We start from the raw sequence: 17,357 nt of genomic DNA, 5'->3' as shown, positions 1-17,357 counted from the left end.
CGTAGTGCAGAGGCGTAGTGCAGAGGCGTAGTGCAGAGGCGTAGTGCAGAGGCGTAGTGCGTAGTGCAGAGTGCGTAGTGCAGAGGCGTAGTGCGTAGTGCAGAGGCGTAGTGCGTAGTGCAGAGGCGTAGTGCGTAGTGCAGAGGCGTACTGCGTAGTGCAGAGTGCAGAGGCGTAGTGCGTAGTGCAGAGGCGTGGTGCAGAGGCATAGTGCGTAGTGCAGAGGCATAGTGCGTAGTGCAGAGGCGTAGTGCAGAGGCGTAGTGCAGAGACGTAGTGCGTAGTGCAGAGGCGTAGTGCGTAGTGCAGAGGCGTAGTGCAGAGGCGTGGTGCGTAGTGCAGAGTGAAGCCAATGCATATCTACAGGCTAGCGATGACAGTGCATATCTACAGGCTAGTGAAGCTAATGCATATCTACAGGCTAGCAATGACAGAGCATATCTACAGGCTAGTGAAGCCAATGCATATCTACAGGCTAGCAATGACAGTGCATATCTACAGGCTTTTGAAGCCAATGCATATCTACAGGCTAGCGATGACAGTGCATATCTACAGGCTCGCGATGACAGTGCATATCTACAGGCTAGCGATGACAGAGCATATCTACAGGCTAGCGATGACAGTGCATAACTACAGGCTAGTGAAGCCAATGCATATCTACAGGCTAGCGATGACAGAGCATATCTACAGGCTAGCGATGACAGTGCATAGCTACAGGCTAGCGATGACAGTGCATAGCTACAGGCTAGCGATGACAGTGCATATCTACAGGCTCGCGATGACAGTGCATTTCTACAGGCTAGCGATGACAGTGCATATCTACAGGCTAGCGATGACAGTGCATATCTACAGGCTAGCGAAGTCAGTGCATATCTACAGGCTAGCGATGACAGTGCATATCTACAGGCTAGCGATGACAGAGCATATCTACAGGCTAGCGATGACAGTGCATAGCTACAGGCTAGCGATGACAGTGCATAGCTACAGGCTAGCGATGACAGTGCATAGCTACAGGCTAGCGATGACAGTGCATATCTACAGGCTAGCGATGACAGTGCATATCTACAGGCTAGCGATGACAGTGCATATCTACAGGCTAGCAATGACAGAGCATATCTACAGGCTAGCGATGACAGTGCATATCTACAGGCTTTTGAAGCCAATGCATATCTACAGGCTAGCGATGACAGTGCATATCTACAGGCTAGCGATGACAGTGCATATCTACAGGATAGCGATGACAGTGCATATCTACAGGCTAGCGATGACAGTGCATATCTACAGGCTAGCGATGACAGAGCATATCTACAGGCTAGCGTTGACAGTGCATATCTACAGGCTAGCGATGACAGTGCATATCTACAGGCTAGCGATGACAGTGCATATCTACAGGCTAGCGATGACAATGCATATGTACAGGCTAGCAATGACAGAGCATATGTACAGGCTAGCGATGACAGTGCATATCTACAGGCTTTTGAAGCCAATGCATATCTACAGGCTAGCGATGACAGTGCATATCTACAGGCTAGCGATGACAGTGCATATCTACAGGCTAGCGATGACAGTGCATAACTACAGGCTAGTGAAGCCAATGCATATCTACAGGCTAGCGATGACAGAGCATATCTACAGGCTAGCGATGACAGTGCATATCTACAGGCTAGCGAAGCCAATGCATATCTACAGGCTAGCGAAGCCAATGCATATCTACAGGCTAGCGATAACAGTGTATATCTACAGGCTAGCGATGACAGAGCATATCTACAGGCTAGTGATGACAGTGCATATCTACAGGCTAGCGATGACAGTGCATATCTACAGGCTAGCGATAACAGTGCATATCTACATGCTAGTGAAGCCAATGCATATCTACAGGCTAGCGATGACAGAGCATATCTACAGGTTAGCGATGACATGGCATATCTACTGACTAGCGATGACGGTGCATATCTACAGGCTAGTGAAGCCAATGCATATCTACAGGCTAGCGATGACAGTGCATATCTACATGCTAGCGATGACCGAGCATATCTACAGGCTAGCGATGACAGTGCATATCTACAGGCTAGCGATGATAATGCATATCTACAGGCTAGCGACGACAGCGCATATCTACAGGATAGCAATGACAGCGCATATCTACAGGCTAGCGATGACAGTGCATATCTACAGGCTAGCGATGACGGTGCATACCTACAGGCTAGTGAAGCCAATGCATATCTAGCTAGGCTAGCGATGACAGTGCATATCTACAGGCTAGCGATGACAGCGCATATCTACAGGCTAGCGATGACAGTGCATAACTACAGGCTAGTGAAGCAAATGCATATTTACAGGTTAGCAATGACAGTGCATATCTACAGGCTAGCGATGACGGTGCATATCTACAGGCTAGTGAAGCCAATGCATATCTACAGGCTAGCAATGACAGTGCATATCTACAGGCTAGCGATGACAGTGCATATCTACAGGCTAGCTATGATAATGCATATCTACAGGCTAGCGACGACAGCGCATATCTACAGGATAGCAATGACAGCGCATATCTACAGGCTAGCAATGACAGTGCATATCTACAGGCTAGCGATGACGGTGCATACCCACAGGCTAGTGACGCCAATGCATATCTACAGGCTAGCGATGACAGTGCATAGACTCACAAGGAGACCACAGGCAGCTGAGGTGCAATCTTCTCCCACTCACAAGAACGACATCACAGGCAGCAGCAGTGCAAGCTTCTTACACTCACAAGGAGACCACAGGCAGCAGAGGTGCAAGCTTCTCACACTCACAAGAAGGACATCACAGGCAAGTGGTGCAATATTCGCACACTCACAAGGAGATTACTGGCAGTACACACCACATGAACACACTCCATAACACATAGCAACAATACATTGGCGTTTACAATGCCATTAGCTCAAACTCAAATAAATCCGAGCCCGATTGCATTTCTAATGCTTGTTTTTATTGCTCCTGTCATTAACCTGCATTTCCCATTGTGAGGAGTAGAAAAATTGCACAGAACTTTTGCCACCAGTTCCTCTGTGCCAAGCATTCCCACCAGTGCATCACTTCTGGTGGAGTCGTGAGACACTTGTCAGTTTGTCGGACAGTGAATCTAGTGATGGTGAGGTTATTGTTTCAAAATTTAAGGATACAGTCGGACGCCTGCAGGAAGAGTTCATTCAAGAAATCTGAGGTAGCTTTTGTATCTAAAGATAAGTAGCTTGTTCTTTGTAGCTAAAGTATAGCACAGGCCGTTTTAATTTTAGACTTCAAGGTGAAATGAAATTCTTCTATGACTTGAATGAATTACATGGGGAATACTTGGACATAACAAGATTAAGTATTGCAGCCTTTGTAATAATGCAGTGGACCACTTGTTGAAAGTAAATTCTGTTAAAGTATGGCAGTTACACTTCAGTCTTAGTAATTCCGTGCAAAAGGAGGAGCTTGCTTTGTACATTCGTTTCTCTTTGCTGTACCATTGTGTGATGAAATGCTCTGCTTTTACTCACAAAATCTAATTTTTACCTATGAGACTAATATGAAAACAATTGTTCTCCAGTCTTATTCACAGCATTGCTACCAGAGTGATTAAACTAGCCCATGCTAAATCTTCTCTGGCTCTGGCCCCAGCTCTCGTGGAAACATACAGTCGCCTTTTGGTTTACATGGAGATTGAATCTTTGGGCATTAAAGGGTTCATAAGTAAGTTGTTAAGTTTGTTTTTATTTCGGCCTAATTATCTTATTTAGACTTGTATACCCATGTGAATATAGATGCTTTGTGTGATTTAAAAGAATTGAACGTGTAGGGGTAATTTTATAAAATAACCATGGGTTTACATAGAATGTGGGTCTTGGAAATCATTCAGCCATTCATTCAAGTCAGCAGTTCATTTCTTGATAAGTATCCTTCTAACGCTGTATGCTTTATCCTGTGAGTTGCTAATTGTATAGACTCATCTCACCTTTCTTTCATTGATATCCTATCCAAATAGTCAAGTGTTTTCTTGTGTTGAAATTCTATTTTGTTTATCACCACTCTGTTCCAATGACTTGTGTGGTTATGAGTTTGCCTTCTTGGCAAGAGAAACACTGAGAAGTACTGCAGCCACACTTTCACTGTTAACCTAGGCACTGAGAGGCCCCAACTGCCACCCTGATGGCCTCTTCCTCCTCAAGGTATTTGGCTTTACCAAATCCTTCTCAGAAAAATTGTGTTTTGGAGAAATAAGAAGAGATAACAATCCAAGGCCTACGGGGGGGGGTGGCTTAAGGAGTGAAGATTGTACTTTAGGCCTCTTGATAAAGAGAAGGCCCACTTCAATACGACATATTTAGGGATGGTTTGCGAAAGCACATTCCTCAGCTGATTGGATTAGTGAGGAGTGAGCTATTCCTTGTTTTGCGAGGAGACTGCAGAGAAGGTTGGAGACTATTATAACCTCATTGTGTACATTATAGAAATGTAAAAACGTGGAACATGATTATACACTAATGCGTAATACAGTGACATATAAAATATGATTTGAAATCATTATAGAAAGCCACAAAAAGACTACACTTGTCCACACAGATTCATGTCCTTCGCTTCCTCATGCAGGTCCCATCCAACTAAACAAAGCTGTGTCTACAAATTTACTACCTTTTTACTATATCATAGCTTACTCTTCCTGGATAGCAATCTGAATAGGTGTACTTGGTTAAGAAAATATATATATTGTTCCGTGCTTACATTTTGGTCATAAATTCTGGCCCACTGTTATACCACATCAGCCCTGTGTAGCAGGGGAAACACAGATGAGCCCAGGACTCCTTTGGATTAGACTGATTCGATTTAGAATAAAACCTGCAAGAGACCCTATCAGTTATTTTTTGGAGGGCTACCACTTTATTGGCCCCCAGCGTGGCCCACCCAGGCCATATAAGTGCCATCCTAGTTATACACTAACTAGGTACAGACTGTAGCAAGATTAGAACCGTAATCCGAATTACATTGGAAATGGCAAACAGAATAAATGTAAATGCGATGAGTTTGCCCAAAGTTTTATTTGTTGATATATGTCCTAAAGGTTTACCCTAAAAGTGGTTCATTGTGAGACAGTAGTGTTTTTTTGTTTTATTTTTTAAGCCTGACCCAGTTGACGAACCAACTGAATTCAGATGTTATTTTTGCATTGTGGGAGTACTCCATGGTTTTTTTTTTAGGTCTCGCTGGCGTGGACTGCGCACATGCGCAGTCTCACTCGCAAGATTTTATGTTTTTTAGTACCTTTGAGTATCGGGCTTTAAGCCCCGCCCCTCTTTCCCATTGGCCGGCGTCACTATTTATGCTAAACGTGGCCAGCCATTGGTAAAGAGATTAGTGTGACGTACAGTTTTCTCTTTGTCCGATGGCCCACTTGGACGGGCTCATCCGACTTCCTTCTGCTGTAAAAGGATTCTTATCGTTATCGGGCCATGTGTTGTTTGAAACACATGGCCCCATAAAGACAAGCTCCGCTGCGTGTTCATTTTTGCATCTGGCTTTCACTTTAAAGTGAAAGCGAGATGCGACAATAAACCGTTGCTGCCTGGCAAGGGCTCTGTAGGAAGGTGGATACCTGACTATGGTTACCCCAGATTTTTTGCCTTGTGTTTAGCTGGTTTTCGACTTAGTTGGCCTGGGATCCTGCTAATCAGTCTCCCAGGCTATATGCTCTCTCTTTAAATGGACTCCATGTACTATAGGTACATCACCAATTTGGTACTGGACACCTTGTCAGCCCCTGTACCATGCACTATATGTGCCCAGGGCATAGGTGCATCCAAGGCCTACCAGGGGATGCAGCATATCTTTTGCCACCCCTGGCTGGTACTTAAATCGACACAACTGGCTGTTCACACAGCTGGGGCAAGGTGGTGTAATCACCCCTTGCTTAGATATAGTATACCTATATCTAAACCTATATCTGGACACATATATACCTATCAGTCACTCCTATGGCTGGCCTTTACAATCCTGGAGGCAGAGTGCTTGGTTTTATGTGAGATGGTGCTCTAGCATGAGCTGAGCCTGTCTGCAGTGTTCGGAACCATTCCCTTACTCCTGTTCCAGTGATACTGCCATACCATATACTCTTAAGTGCATTATAATCCTCGCGGTTAATGCTAACTTTGGTTTGGCTTTATCAAAACATGTCGTGTTTGGTGTCATACATTTTGGAATACTACCCCCTCGCAAATTCTGGTGACGGGGGTAGCATTCCACCATTCTAGAGGGAGAAGACATGTTACTTACTGCAAATGCGGTTGATCCTAACCAGAGCCCCAGCATCACAAAATGCATGCTTTTGCCATAGACACTTGTCTGCCCTCCTGCTGCTGACCGAAACTCGACAGAGGAGTCTTGATCAAAGGATCTCCTGTCACAGGGAGGTATTACACCACCCCAGACAGGAGATAGTGGATTGTAGCAGGGAGGGTTGAATGAAACTAGACACTGCCTGGGGCGCACAAGGTGTCCCTGGGCAGATTCCAGTCAAACCGGTTCTGGGGCACTCCAGCACCAGTCCTGGCGGCAAACTGGACAAAGGAAAGGGGTGTAACCACCCCCTTCCTGGGTCCCACCCATAGGAGGGACCTAGCAGGTAATCCAGCCCCCAGATTTGGAATATAGGTGGGAGCAGTGCCAATGCACATCAGATTATCCTGACTGAAACTTATGAAACAAAACTCTGGACCCTTCGACATCCCACTCGATGTGGAAGACTGAAGAATCTCCCTTGTGGTCAAGGAGTGACCACCTTGTGCAAACAGGCACCATCCAGCACCTCGACGTTTGCTTTGTTGCAGTTCCCGCCGGAACTCGAGCGACAGAGACTGACAAGAGCCAGCTATCCTGACTTCCAACAGCCTGATCCACAGTCCATGCAGAGCTGGGACCCGTGGAGGAGACCTGAAGCGTGGGAGCGGCCATCTTGAATAAACCACGAAGCGCTGACCGTGCAGCACCCGAGGCTCCCTCGAAGCTGTGCATTGGAGTTTGAGAAGCTCCAGCCCCGAGCAGCTTTTGCACCGAAGCTCACCCCTCCACACTCGACGAGTGCTGCGTGGGGCCCTTTTGCATTTTCCTGCTCGACGCGTTGGTCCGGTCGCTTGCCCGTTGGCTAGTGGCCCCAGAACCGACGAACCTTCAAACTTGAACAGCTGTTCTGGTTGCTCCAGACTGGCACTCGCTCCCCTGAAAAGGAGCACCCGCTCAGACCTTGCTGGTCCGAGTATTAAGCCATCTTCGAATCCTGCGTGGGTTGCCTTTGCCAAGGCTTGTTGACTCCGATCGTGAAGCCGACACAGCCGACAGCGAGAGCCTTCGTAGGACAGCTCGTGATTCACTCCGGGACATCCTCGGTGCCCCAGAGTCCACGTGGCAGCGGAGACAAGGCACCCGACATCGACCTGATTGCGCCCGACATTGCCTGGTTCCTTCCTGGTTCCTTCCTGGTCACTGCCCAGTGACCCAGACTCTGTCCCCTCTGCTTTCAGGTACCCTTCAGCTTCGATCCACCCTTGGATCGCACCGGACACTTCTCTTCTGGACGCCTGCAGCATCTTCATCTTCAGGCACCATCTTACTGCGTAATGAAACCCGACACACTTTGGCACCTATGCACCCGCTTCCTGTGGGTGAGGTAACTCACTAGCACCGGTGTTCTTACACTGGTACACACCTCTAGTGCCTAACTCTAAAGTTTGGTAGTCCTAGTCCAGTCGGAAGACTCTTTAATCTGTAAAACGATAACTTTTACGCACCATTGACTTTACATTGGTGCATGCGTGCGCTTTCTGCACTGCACCCGAATCCCGCGGGCTACTCCCGTCCTAACTGTGGTTAGTCCAGTGTAGTCCCAGCGATTCCCAAGGCCCAATACGTCATGTTACTGAAAGGAAACCAACTAGCGCATCCCCTGACACACTTTATCTAGAGTTGCCAACTTACTGCCTAAAAGCTTAAAACTGTTAAATATTTACAACACTTAGAGGGCGTCGCAGAGAAATATCAGCATTTGCTGAAATGCAGCTTCGGCTCGGTGTTCCACTTCCCCCTCTGCTTAGTCACAAGCTTCTCTGAAGCTTTTTCGCGCTTTGTCTGTTTTCATGCTTCCTGGCTCGCGAGGGCCCCCGATTGATTAGTGATTGTTATACCACTTTTTTGATATATGGTTTGAGTGGCCACCGGCCTCATCCAAAAACGTGCAACTTGTATATGTTATAGTGTGCTTTTGTTTAAACGCTTGTGCTTCATTGCTCATAAAGAGTAGTGGGGATTATTCTGAGAATAAATACATATATTTTTATAATATATAACTTGTGTGGTGTCCTTTCATTTGATATTACAGGATTGCATATGGTAAAACAGCTGGATTCACATGCCCTCTTGAGTTAAGCCTTTAAGGCTGCTTAGTCCATGCTACCCCTAGGATAGCTTGTCTATAAGGTTGATTTACAACTATCACCATAAGGGATTGTTTGGACTGATACAAGGTGCCCACAGAACTGTGGACATCATACATCAGGCCAACTTCTCACAGGCTCGTTTTATTTATTTAACCCCTTCGGTGCTGATGACGGCTCCCGGTCGTCATCAGTTACGGTGGGCTTGTGCTGATGACGGCCGGGAGCCGTCATGACCATGCCTGCGATCAATTCCGGCCGCAGCCAGGGGGTTAATCCAGGACTATTTCAACTGAAAAAAATATCAAGGCTTTAATGGCAAAATTTTGCCCACAAAAATAAACCAAACTATTCCCCAATGTATTTGCTTTGCTGGTAGGAATATTGTAGGGGGGAAGTTGAAGACTATCAACATTGCTGAGAAACAATAGAATGAACCCTTCATCATCACGATTAAAGCACACTTGATGTTTTCTTGTAAAAGTATGCTCTGTATCCAAAGAAAGTCTGACCAGAGATTCCCAAATCGGAGGGGCTTCTATGATGCACACAAGGGGGCCGCGTCCGCCCCCTGCCTAACGTCGTGGTGACGCTCTCAGGCTACTCCCGGTGCGGCAGCGGATGGTGTCGCTGCTACTGAGCAACAAGTAACAGGAGCCGAGGCTCGAGTTATCTCACAGCCGGGCAAGGAGAGGTCCGGCTGAACGTGCAGTACCGGGGGACCCGGGCACACGCTGCTTGCAGTGCCCCGAGAGGAGGCGGCCGGCGGCACACGGTGATCTGGGGATGTGTTGTCCTCGGGCCTGAGGAAGGCAACGCAGCTTCCAGTCTGTGGAATATCTGCGTGTCTCCCTGTGTTCGAGTGTCTCCTTCTGTGTCTTTCTGTTGCCGGGGAGAGGAGGGAAGCCGTATGATCAGTAGGCACTTGAATCGGGAGCAAGAAACATGCCCGAAGGCGCTTGTTTACTAACATTCCTGCCGCCTTACTCACACGCTTTGCTGCGCTGCATTGGATGAGGGTTTTCTGGGAAAGGATGCGGTGCAAATGTGCGCAGAAGTTTTCCCCATGTGATGCCGCTGTACTACAGTGACAGCCAATAGCAATGCTCAAATTATTAAGTTCTCTTTGCCACTGTGCTTGTACTGACTGAAATGTGTGTACTGCACGCGCTCGCGGGCACCCTTAATGCGCGCGCGTTCACAAGTACTTGTTAATTAACTTTTGCAGCCGCTGGGCCGCGCTTGTGTTTTAGCGCGTGCTCTCTCTCAAAAGGCAGCCTCGTCCACGATTTATACACTTTGCATTTAAGAGATGGACAAGAACACGGACCTAGACCTCGCGCCCCCTTGAAGACTTCTGGTGCAGCGTTAAAGCACCAGGGTTGTACAAGCACACTCGAGAGCACCAAGAGATTTCTGATCTTTGAGCATCTCTTAAAAACAGCGTTCGCACTTGAGCTCTCTTTTAACAGAAAGTTGCTCATCTGCACATAATGGAGAATCTCTTACAATACGTCATGTTACTGAAAGGAAACCAACTAGCGCATCCCCTGACACACTTTATCTAGAGTTGCCAACTTACTGCCTAAAAGTTTACAACTGTTAAATATTTACAACACTTAGAGGGCGTCGCAGAGAAATATCAGCATTTGCTGAAATGCAGCTTCGGCTCGGTGTTCCACTTCCCCCTCTGCTTAGTCACAAACTTCTCTGAAGCTTTTTCGCGCTTTGTCTGTTTTCATGCTTCCTGGCTCGCGAGGGCAGGCCCCTACTCCCCCCGAGACTCGTGATGCTACTCCACTGTCTCAGATGTCCACTCTTAATTTTCACCCCTCTCCTGTGGGGTGCTCAGCTGCGTCCCTTCCTGCTACTACTGTGGACACACCCCACCCCTCCCTTCTCCACCCATGAGAGCTCCTGCTTCCCCTCCTTCGGTACCCTTGAAGCTCCTGTTAACTGGGTACATGCTTGGCTTATCACAAACCACGCTGTAAAAAAGGCACAAGTTCACGCGCTTACACGAGTCTCTATCATTCAGGCACACCCTCCACCACCCAGCATCACTTAGTACCACCACAGCATCACTCTGCAGCACCACAGTGTCAAACCGCATCACCACAGCATCAGTCAGCACCACCACAGCATCACTCAGGGGGGACGATAAATTGTGGCCATGAAATAGTCTTTCACCTTTATTCTGAGGTATCCAGTGTTAAAGACACATCTAGTTCAGGCATAGGAAATAGCACCATAAGGTTCTGTTACCTAGAGAAATTCCAACTTGACCAAGGGTGAGGATGGAAAAATACACCACTGCCATCCGAATGATGACTTTGAATTTTTCTCGTCTGCATTCTATCCAACATAACAAATATAATGATGGAAGCAATGGTGCTACTGGGCAACTCGAACAACAAGCATTTCCAAGTGTTTAAGCTATTGGCATTGTAAATGACAATGCCTTTTAATTATCTATTTTAAAACCCCAACACGTTAATAAAAGGCATTGTCATTTACAATGCCAATAGTTTAAACACTTGCAAATGCGAGACCTGTTGCATTGCAAATGCTTGTTTAAAACATTATTGTGATAAAGTTTCCTGAATACGAAGATCTGCCTGGTAGTAGTAACTAACGCTTTTCTTTTAGTTTGAGGCAGAGGCGTTGTTAATTGTGAATAGTATGCTTTAGTTGACCTGCACAAGATACTCATATATGTTAGTTGCAAGTAGTTTTCAAAGAATGACCAGTAAGATAGAAGACATGGTCAGCCAATCACAAGCAGTTAGGTCAGCAAATAGCACGCTGAGGCATTATGAAAGAGGACGCATAGAAGTTGCCACGCTGTACAGGCACTACGCAGTGTTTCCTCTCATGGTGAGTGCTCATTGATGTCCCATGAAGCGGCATGCCATGATCAGAGCGCATGCTCAGGGCTGGCTTTCAGGAGTGCACATCCCTTAAGACGTGCTTTAGGCGACAGGCGCTCATGTTCGCGAACTCTCAAGCAGGGAGTCTGGGTGGAAACCCATTTCCGGTGACATAGTGAATATCCACAAACATGCTGCCACTAGCTGAGATGAAAGAGACATTTATGGTGGGTGGCTGTTTCCTCAAAATAGTTTTGCGTTACGGACTAACACTCGGCAACAGGTGACAGAGAGTAATAAAGGATGTGTTGATTTCACGCTCGCAGGAGGATACAGCACACAACGCCTCTCCGGTGACTGCTCCGGGCTCCATCGAGCACTTGAATCAAGCTGGGAGCACTCATAGTAAGAAGCCATTGCTGGAAAACAATTCAAACATTTATAGAGGCACCGTGAATTACAAGCATTTTCAATGCAATAGGTCTTGCATATGCGAGAGTCAGGGCCGGACTGGGAACAACAACCGGCCCTGGCAAAATGCTCGGCCTGCGGACCCCCCCCACTCGGGGGATTGGAGGTGCCGCCGAGCAGTTTGCCGGGCCGGTTTTCGGCCGATTTTGGTACAGGGCCGATTTTGAAGCCATGCTGCAACAACGGCCCTGTACCAAAAACGGCCCCCAGGGGCCCAAAACCGGTCCCCAACCGTGCGGCGCACTGGGGGATTGCCCGGTGCCTGCTATGGCCAGTCCGGCCCTGGCGAGAATTTAAGCTTTTTGCATTGTAAATGACAATTCTTTTTATTTATGTGTTTTTAAAACAAACACACATATAAAACACTTTGGGCTAGATGTAGGTAAATCTAATTTACCGATTCATACATACCGAATTTTAACGATTCGGTATTTATGAATCGGTAAATTAGATGTAGATAAATAATCGGTAATTTTTACCGATTCGGTAAGATTCGGTATTTACCGATTCGGTAAATACCGAATCGGTATTTGCCATTGATTCCTGTGGGCCTTGAAGCCCATAGGAATCAATAGCAAATACCGATTCGGTAATTACCGAATCGGTAAAATTACCGAATTGACAGGGGGAATAGGGTGTCATTTTGACACCCTGTTGCACCCCTGTTTCAGGCTTGTGTGCCATGTGACACACATACATGCCCTTAGGGCATGTCTGTGTTACAGGTGTACATGCACAGATGTGCATGTACACAGGGATTCGTTATTTACCATGTAATAGTATTACATGGTAAATACTGAATCCTGAAAGCCCTGTAGCACTGTTAAGAATGCTACCTACATTTGAAAATATGTATTCGGTAATTTTACCGATCGGTAAAATTTACCGAATCGGTAAAATTTACAGATTCGGTAAATTTACCGATTCTGTAATTTTACCGATTCGGTAAAATTACCGAATCTGTATGTTTTCAACACCCCTACATAACAATGCCCAAATACCGGTCGGAAACGGCCGAAAATCTGTATTTTCGGCCGTTTCCGACAGGTATTTGGGCACCTACACCTGGCCCTTTGTTATTTATAATACCAATAGCTCAAACTCTCACAAATCCGAGACCACTTTGATGGTGGCTACGTCCCTTTCTTTTGACCTCAGAAAAAAGGTGAAAGACCATTTCATGGCCACAATTTATCGTCCCCAATAGACAAATCTTCAGTATCAAAATCAGGAGTTAATTTGGAAAGAGAGGAATTACTTAAGGTGAGAGACCTTGGCCAGGGCTGGTCAGTATTACTCCTCAACTTTTCTGTCATCTTCAGGACAGTAGACCATAATATCTTCCTCCCATTTGAAGGCTACCTACCTAATTGAGACTTCAGGACTCCATTGGTTCTGGTCCTTTCTTTCTTATCACACCTAGCACATACAACTTTACTCCTTCTTCTCTCTAACTGCAAAAGTGTCCTCTTGTGCGCACTAAGGATCTTCCCTTTGAAATCTTTATTCATCAAATACATGACACCTCTCATCCATCTTGGAATAACCATAACACTGACTTTCACTAATACTCTCATACCTAAATTCCTATCAAGATACCAAACAAACAACAGCAATGACTGCCTTTGCTTTAATGACTTTGCCTCAGAAGTTCAAAAATGACCTCTTAAGTCGACCAAACCTCATAAGTTTCCAGTTTTACTGGACCTACTACCATGTTCATCACAATTGTTCTCTATCATAATCATTCATTTGGATGTTAGTTTTCATGCTGAGCTGTCGTGCATCTCTCCATTTGACATAATGACTCTTAAAGAGTAAATATGAAAGAAACACGTAGTGATGAATTCCTTACCTTAGAATTACCCCCAGGAGTCAGACTGGATCCAGAAAGTTTTTTGTCAGCAGTACCCGTGCGCGTCGGTAGGCATAGTCGTGCGGCTCCATGTGCGTCATTGGTGCTGGGATGACGTCGCCGTAGCTACTTGGACGCGCGGTGACGTCAGTTCTTTCTTTTTCCGCGCCAGCAAGCGCAGATCCGGGAAGAGCAAGTACCCCTAGTCACTTTTTGACTGAGTTTTTTTAGGCCTTTTGCCTCAACTTTTCGAAACAATTGACTCCTGATGTCATAGGGGGAAACATCCTTTACAACACAACTTTTACCACGCAGTGCCTTTACGACGCAACTTTTAGAACGCAAACTATTACAGCGCATTGCGCTGGGGGGTGCTCTAGGATAGGGAATAAGTTTAATTTACTATCCAACACCTTCCATTGTGTCCACGGGGACTGGAGTTGGAATAGTAAATTAAACTATTCACTTTCCAGCACCCCAAAGCGCTATGCGTTGTAAAGGTTTGCGTTGTAAAAACCGCGTTGTAAAGGCATGCGTGGTAAAAGCATGCGTTGTAATGTCATACATCCGTCGTAGGGATGCCCAGGTTCAAGAACTGTGGAGACTGTCTCCGCATGATGTCGGTGACGGACCCACACCACGTGTGTCTCTACTGCCTGGGGCGCGGTCACGACCCCAAGTCGTACCTCTACTGCCGGGCCATGGTGCCGAAGACTTTGCGGGAGCTGTCCTGAAAGTTGCTTAAAGCCCGGCAGTCGGCTCAGAGCCGCTCAAGGTCCCGGTCCCGTGGGAGGTCGATGGACCGGTCGCGGAGTCGTCACCATCATTCTTCTGGATGCAAGTCTAAGCATTCCAAGAAGAAGTCAAAGAAGCATTGTCGCTCTTAGACTTCCCCTCGCCCATCAAGCGACGCAGCTGAGGGTGTGGGCGGTGCCACCCCGGGGTTCCGGCGGAGCCTGCGACGTCGTCCCCAGTCTACATCCCCCCCCCTACCCGGGTGCTGGGGCGACTCCTGCTCAGGTGAAAGAGTTTTTTGCTCCCATGGCTTGACTCTATGGGCCGTCTGGCCCCGTCGGTGCGCACGCGGGCCCGACTGGGGGTCCTGCTTCACCATTTCTGGCGGCTCCGGCCCTGACGCCGCAGGCCCCCCAAGGATCCAGGATCAGTTCCCTATCTACGCCGGTTGACCTAGTGACACCTCCCCTGGCGCCGATCTCCCCGGCACCGCTCCAGACGTCGCCCGCTCCTCAAGACGACGGCGTCCCCAGGTTCAGCCCTGACCCGAACCAGAAAATAATTCCCACGTAGCCCAAATTTCTTTACCCATGTCATATACTTTCTACTTTCAAAGAAGTCCTTCCAAACATAACGGACAAATTTGTTTATTTCATATTTATACCTTCTTTATTTATTCTTCTTATACTTTTTTGCAAAATTATTTTTTATATACTTTTTTTTGAATTCATTATATTGATATCTCATAAAAGTTAGTACATGTATCTAATTAACAGTGCATGAATGAACAATATGTGAACAATAAAAAATATCAGACAGAGAACACATCTCAATCACTCTCACCAATTCATCATCCATACACTCTCATACAATCCAAATATACTCTTTATTTTGTGTCTAAGGAGTCACAGATCTTTCTGTGAACTGTCACGCTAGGTCGACGTGTTTCGGTGGGTTCGGGCCACCTTCCTCAGGACCTTTGACGGAACAAAGCTCGTCACAACAGTTTGTGGACTCTGTGTGGTTATCTGTAATAATAAATAGAATATAATGTATCTATAACATAATCATTTAGGAGCAACAAACAGTTAATCCTGACTTAAAAAGATATCATTTGTCCATAACAGTTATCACTTGATGAAGGACCAACAATTTTTGCATAATAATTCACATTACTCATTTGTTTTTCATCGTTGCCTTATTTGTGTCACAGACTACCACTGACTTGGTTAGGTAATTACATAAATGTTAGACATTTGTCCAAATAAATAACTTGTGGAAACTGAAAGTTATCATATGGAACTTTAGAATCGCTTGGACTTTGTAGTGAGAAGAAAAGGATAAAAGGCAAGAGTGAAATTTAGAATGAAAGAAGGAAAACTGAGATCAATTTGTAAGATCGCATAATTAAATTTTGAAGAAATCTAAAGAACCAACTCTCCATGCCAGCCGGCATGATGAAGTATCCAATATTTATTAGCAATTACTCTTACCCTAGCAAAATTTCAGGGTGATGGTCTCTATGCAGATTTTCAGCCGTCAATTGGTAGGTAATTCGTCCTATAGTGATGTTAAAAATTCTTTCTCTTAGTTTAAGTATGTATAAATATTGAAGTTACAGTACATACATTTCAAAACTACTTACATAATGTAAATTCTGTTTAGTGCTGTCTTTCATATAGTGCAGTTCCTGAATGTTTTCTCGTCATATAGGGTGTGCACCATTTGCCACGGAACTCTCTGTTCAAAATGTATAAACAAGTTCTCAGTATATACCCTACGGGTCTTATTAAGAGAAATTCTAATACTTAAAATTGAACAAACTGACCTGATTTTAAGAATGTTATCTCAATTTCACCCTTAGGTTCGAAGACGATATTTCCTCACTTTTTCATAATTTTCATGTATTTCCGATTTTGTACGTGTTGCATTAGTGCTGTAACGACATATTTAACCAGGGTTTTAGAAACATATTAAGTATATTAAGGGTTCTTAGATTTATTGATCTCCTACAGTTCTAATATTTTTTACGAATATTGCTGGCACTCTTGGTTCGTATTTCTGCACATTGATATCATTATCTACCAACTAACTCCGTATTTCTCTGATACTGCATACGCGTTTTGAAAAAACATTCCTGCGCCTCCAACCCCATACAAGCTCCGCTGTCATGGTTCTCACCACATGAGAACCCGCCGCCAAAGGCTAATCATTCTACTCAATGCCGCAACCGCTCAAACCGAGCATCAGACAGTACGTGTTCGCCCATCAACCGGCCGTCTCACAGTTCTATTAAATATTCTATATAGTGCTTACCACAGTTCCCAGACGCCGCAGGCCCCCCAAGGATCCGCGATCAGATCCCGATCGACGCCGGTTGACCTAGTGACACCTCGGCTGGCGCAGATCTCCCCGGCACCGCTCCCAGGTTCAGGCCCGACCCGGACACAGTGCCTGATCAACGTCGTCCGATGCCGATGGGCCCTTTTGTGCCCTATGTCCCTCCTCCTTATTTTGAGCCTGTTCCACAGACTTCAGAGGAAGGGGAGGACTGGGAGGGGTCTCTAGAACAGGACTGTGCTTATGATCTGGACTGGGTAGAGGACTTGGGGGAGGCCAGTGGTCCTGACACCTCGCCTGACCTTGGCATGCTGTCTCCTCCTACCGTGGCTACGGAGGAGGGAGGCAGTTATGCAGTGGTATTGCAAAGGGCGGCCGAGGCTCTCCACCTCGAACTCCCTACGGTGGCCGTCAGAACTGATCTCCTGACAGAAGTGCTTCAACCGGCGGCTACCTCTTCGGAGCCCTTGCTGCCTTTTAATGAAGCACTATCCGACGTTCTTTGGACACCTTGTCCAGGCCCAACACAGGGGCTCCTGTGGATAGGAACGTGGCTCGACACCATCGCCCGGCTCCGGGTGACCCCCCTCTTTCATACCCAACACCCCACCCCTGAAAGCTTTGTTGTCCAAGCCTCTACAT

General features: G+C 46.4%; 1 protein-coding gene across 3 annotated transcripts in view; it reads left to right on the top strand.

The window, feature by feature from the left end:
• Positions 1-17,357, top strand: part of MED23 (mediator complex subunit 23) — a 684,519-nt gene that overhangs the window by 314,058 nt on the left and 353,104 nt on the right. For all 3 annotated transcript variants that reach the window (XM_078649215.1, XM_078649213.1, XM_078649212.1), the window contains one exon: positions 3,575-3,717. In XM_078649215.1, the coding sequence (XP_078505341.1) occupies positions 3,575-3,717 (143 nt within the window). The remainder of the gene's footprint in view (positions 1-3,574; positions 3,718-17,357) is intronic.

The sequence above is a fragment of the Lissotriton helveticus genome, chromosome 6 (assembly GCF_964261635.1).
Source record: "Lissotriton helveticus chromosome 6, aLisHel1.1, whole genome shotgun sequence".
Classification (NCBI taxonomy): domain Eukaryota; kingdom Metazoa; phylum Chordata; class Amphibia; order Caudata; family Salamandridae; genus Lissotriton; species Lissotriton helveticus.
The sequence above is the reverse complement of the archived record's forward strand: the minus strand, read 5'-3'. Positions and strand labels throughout refer to the sequence as shown.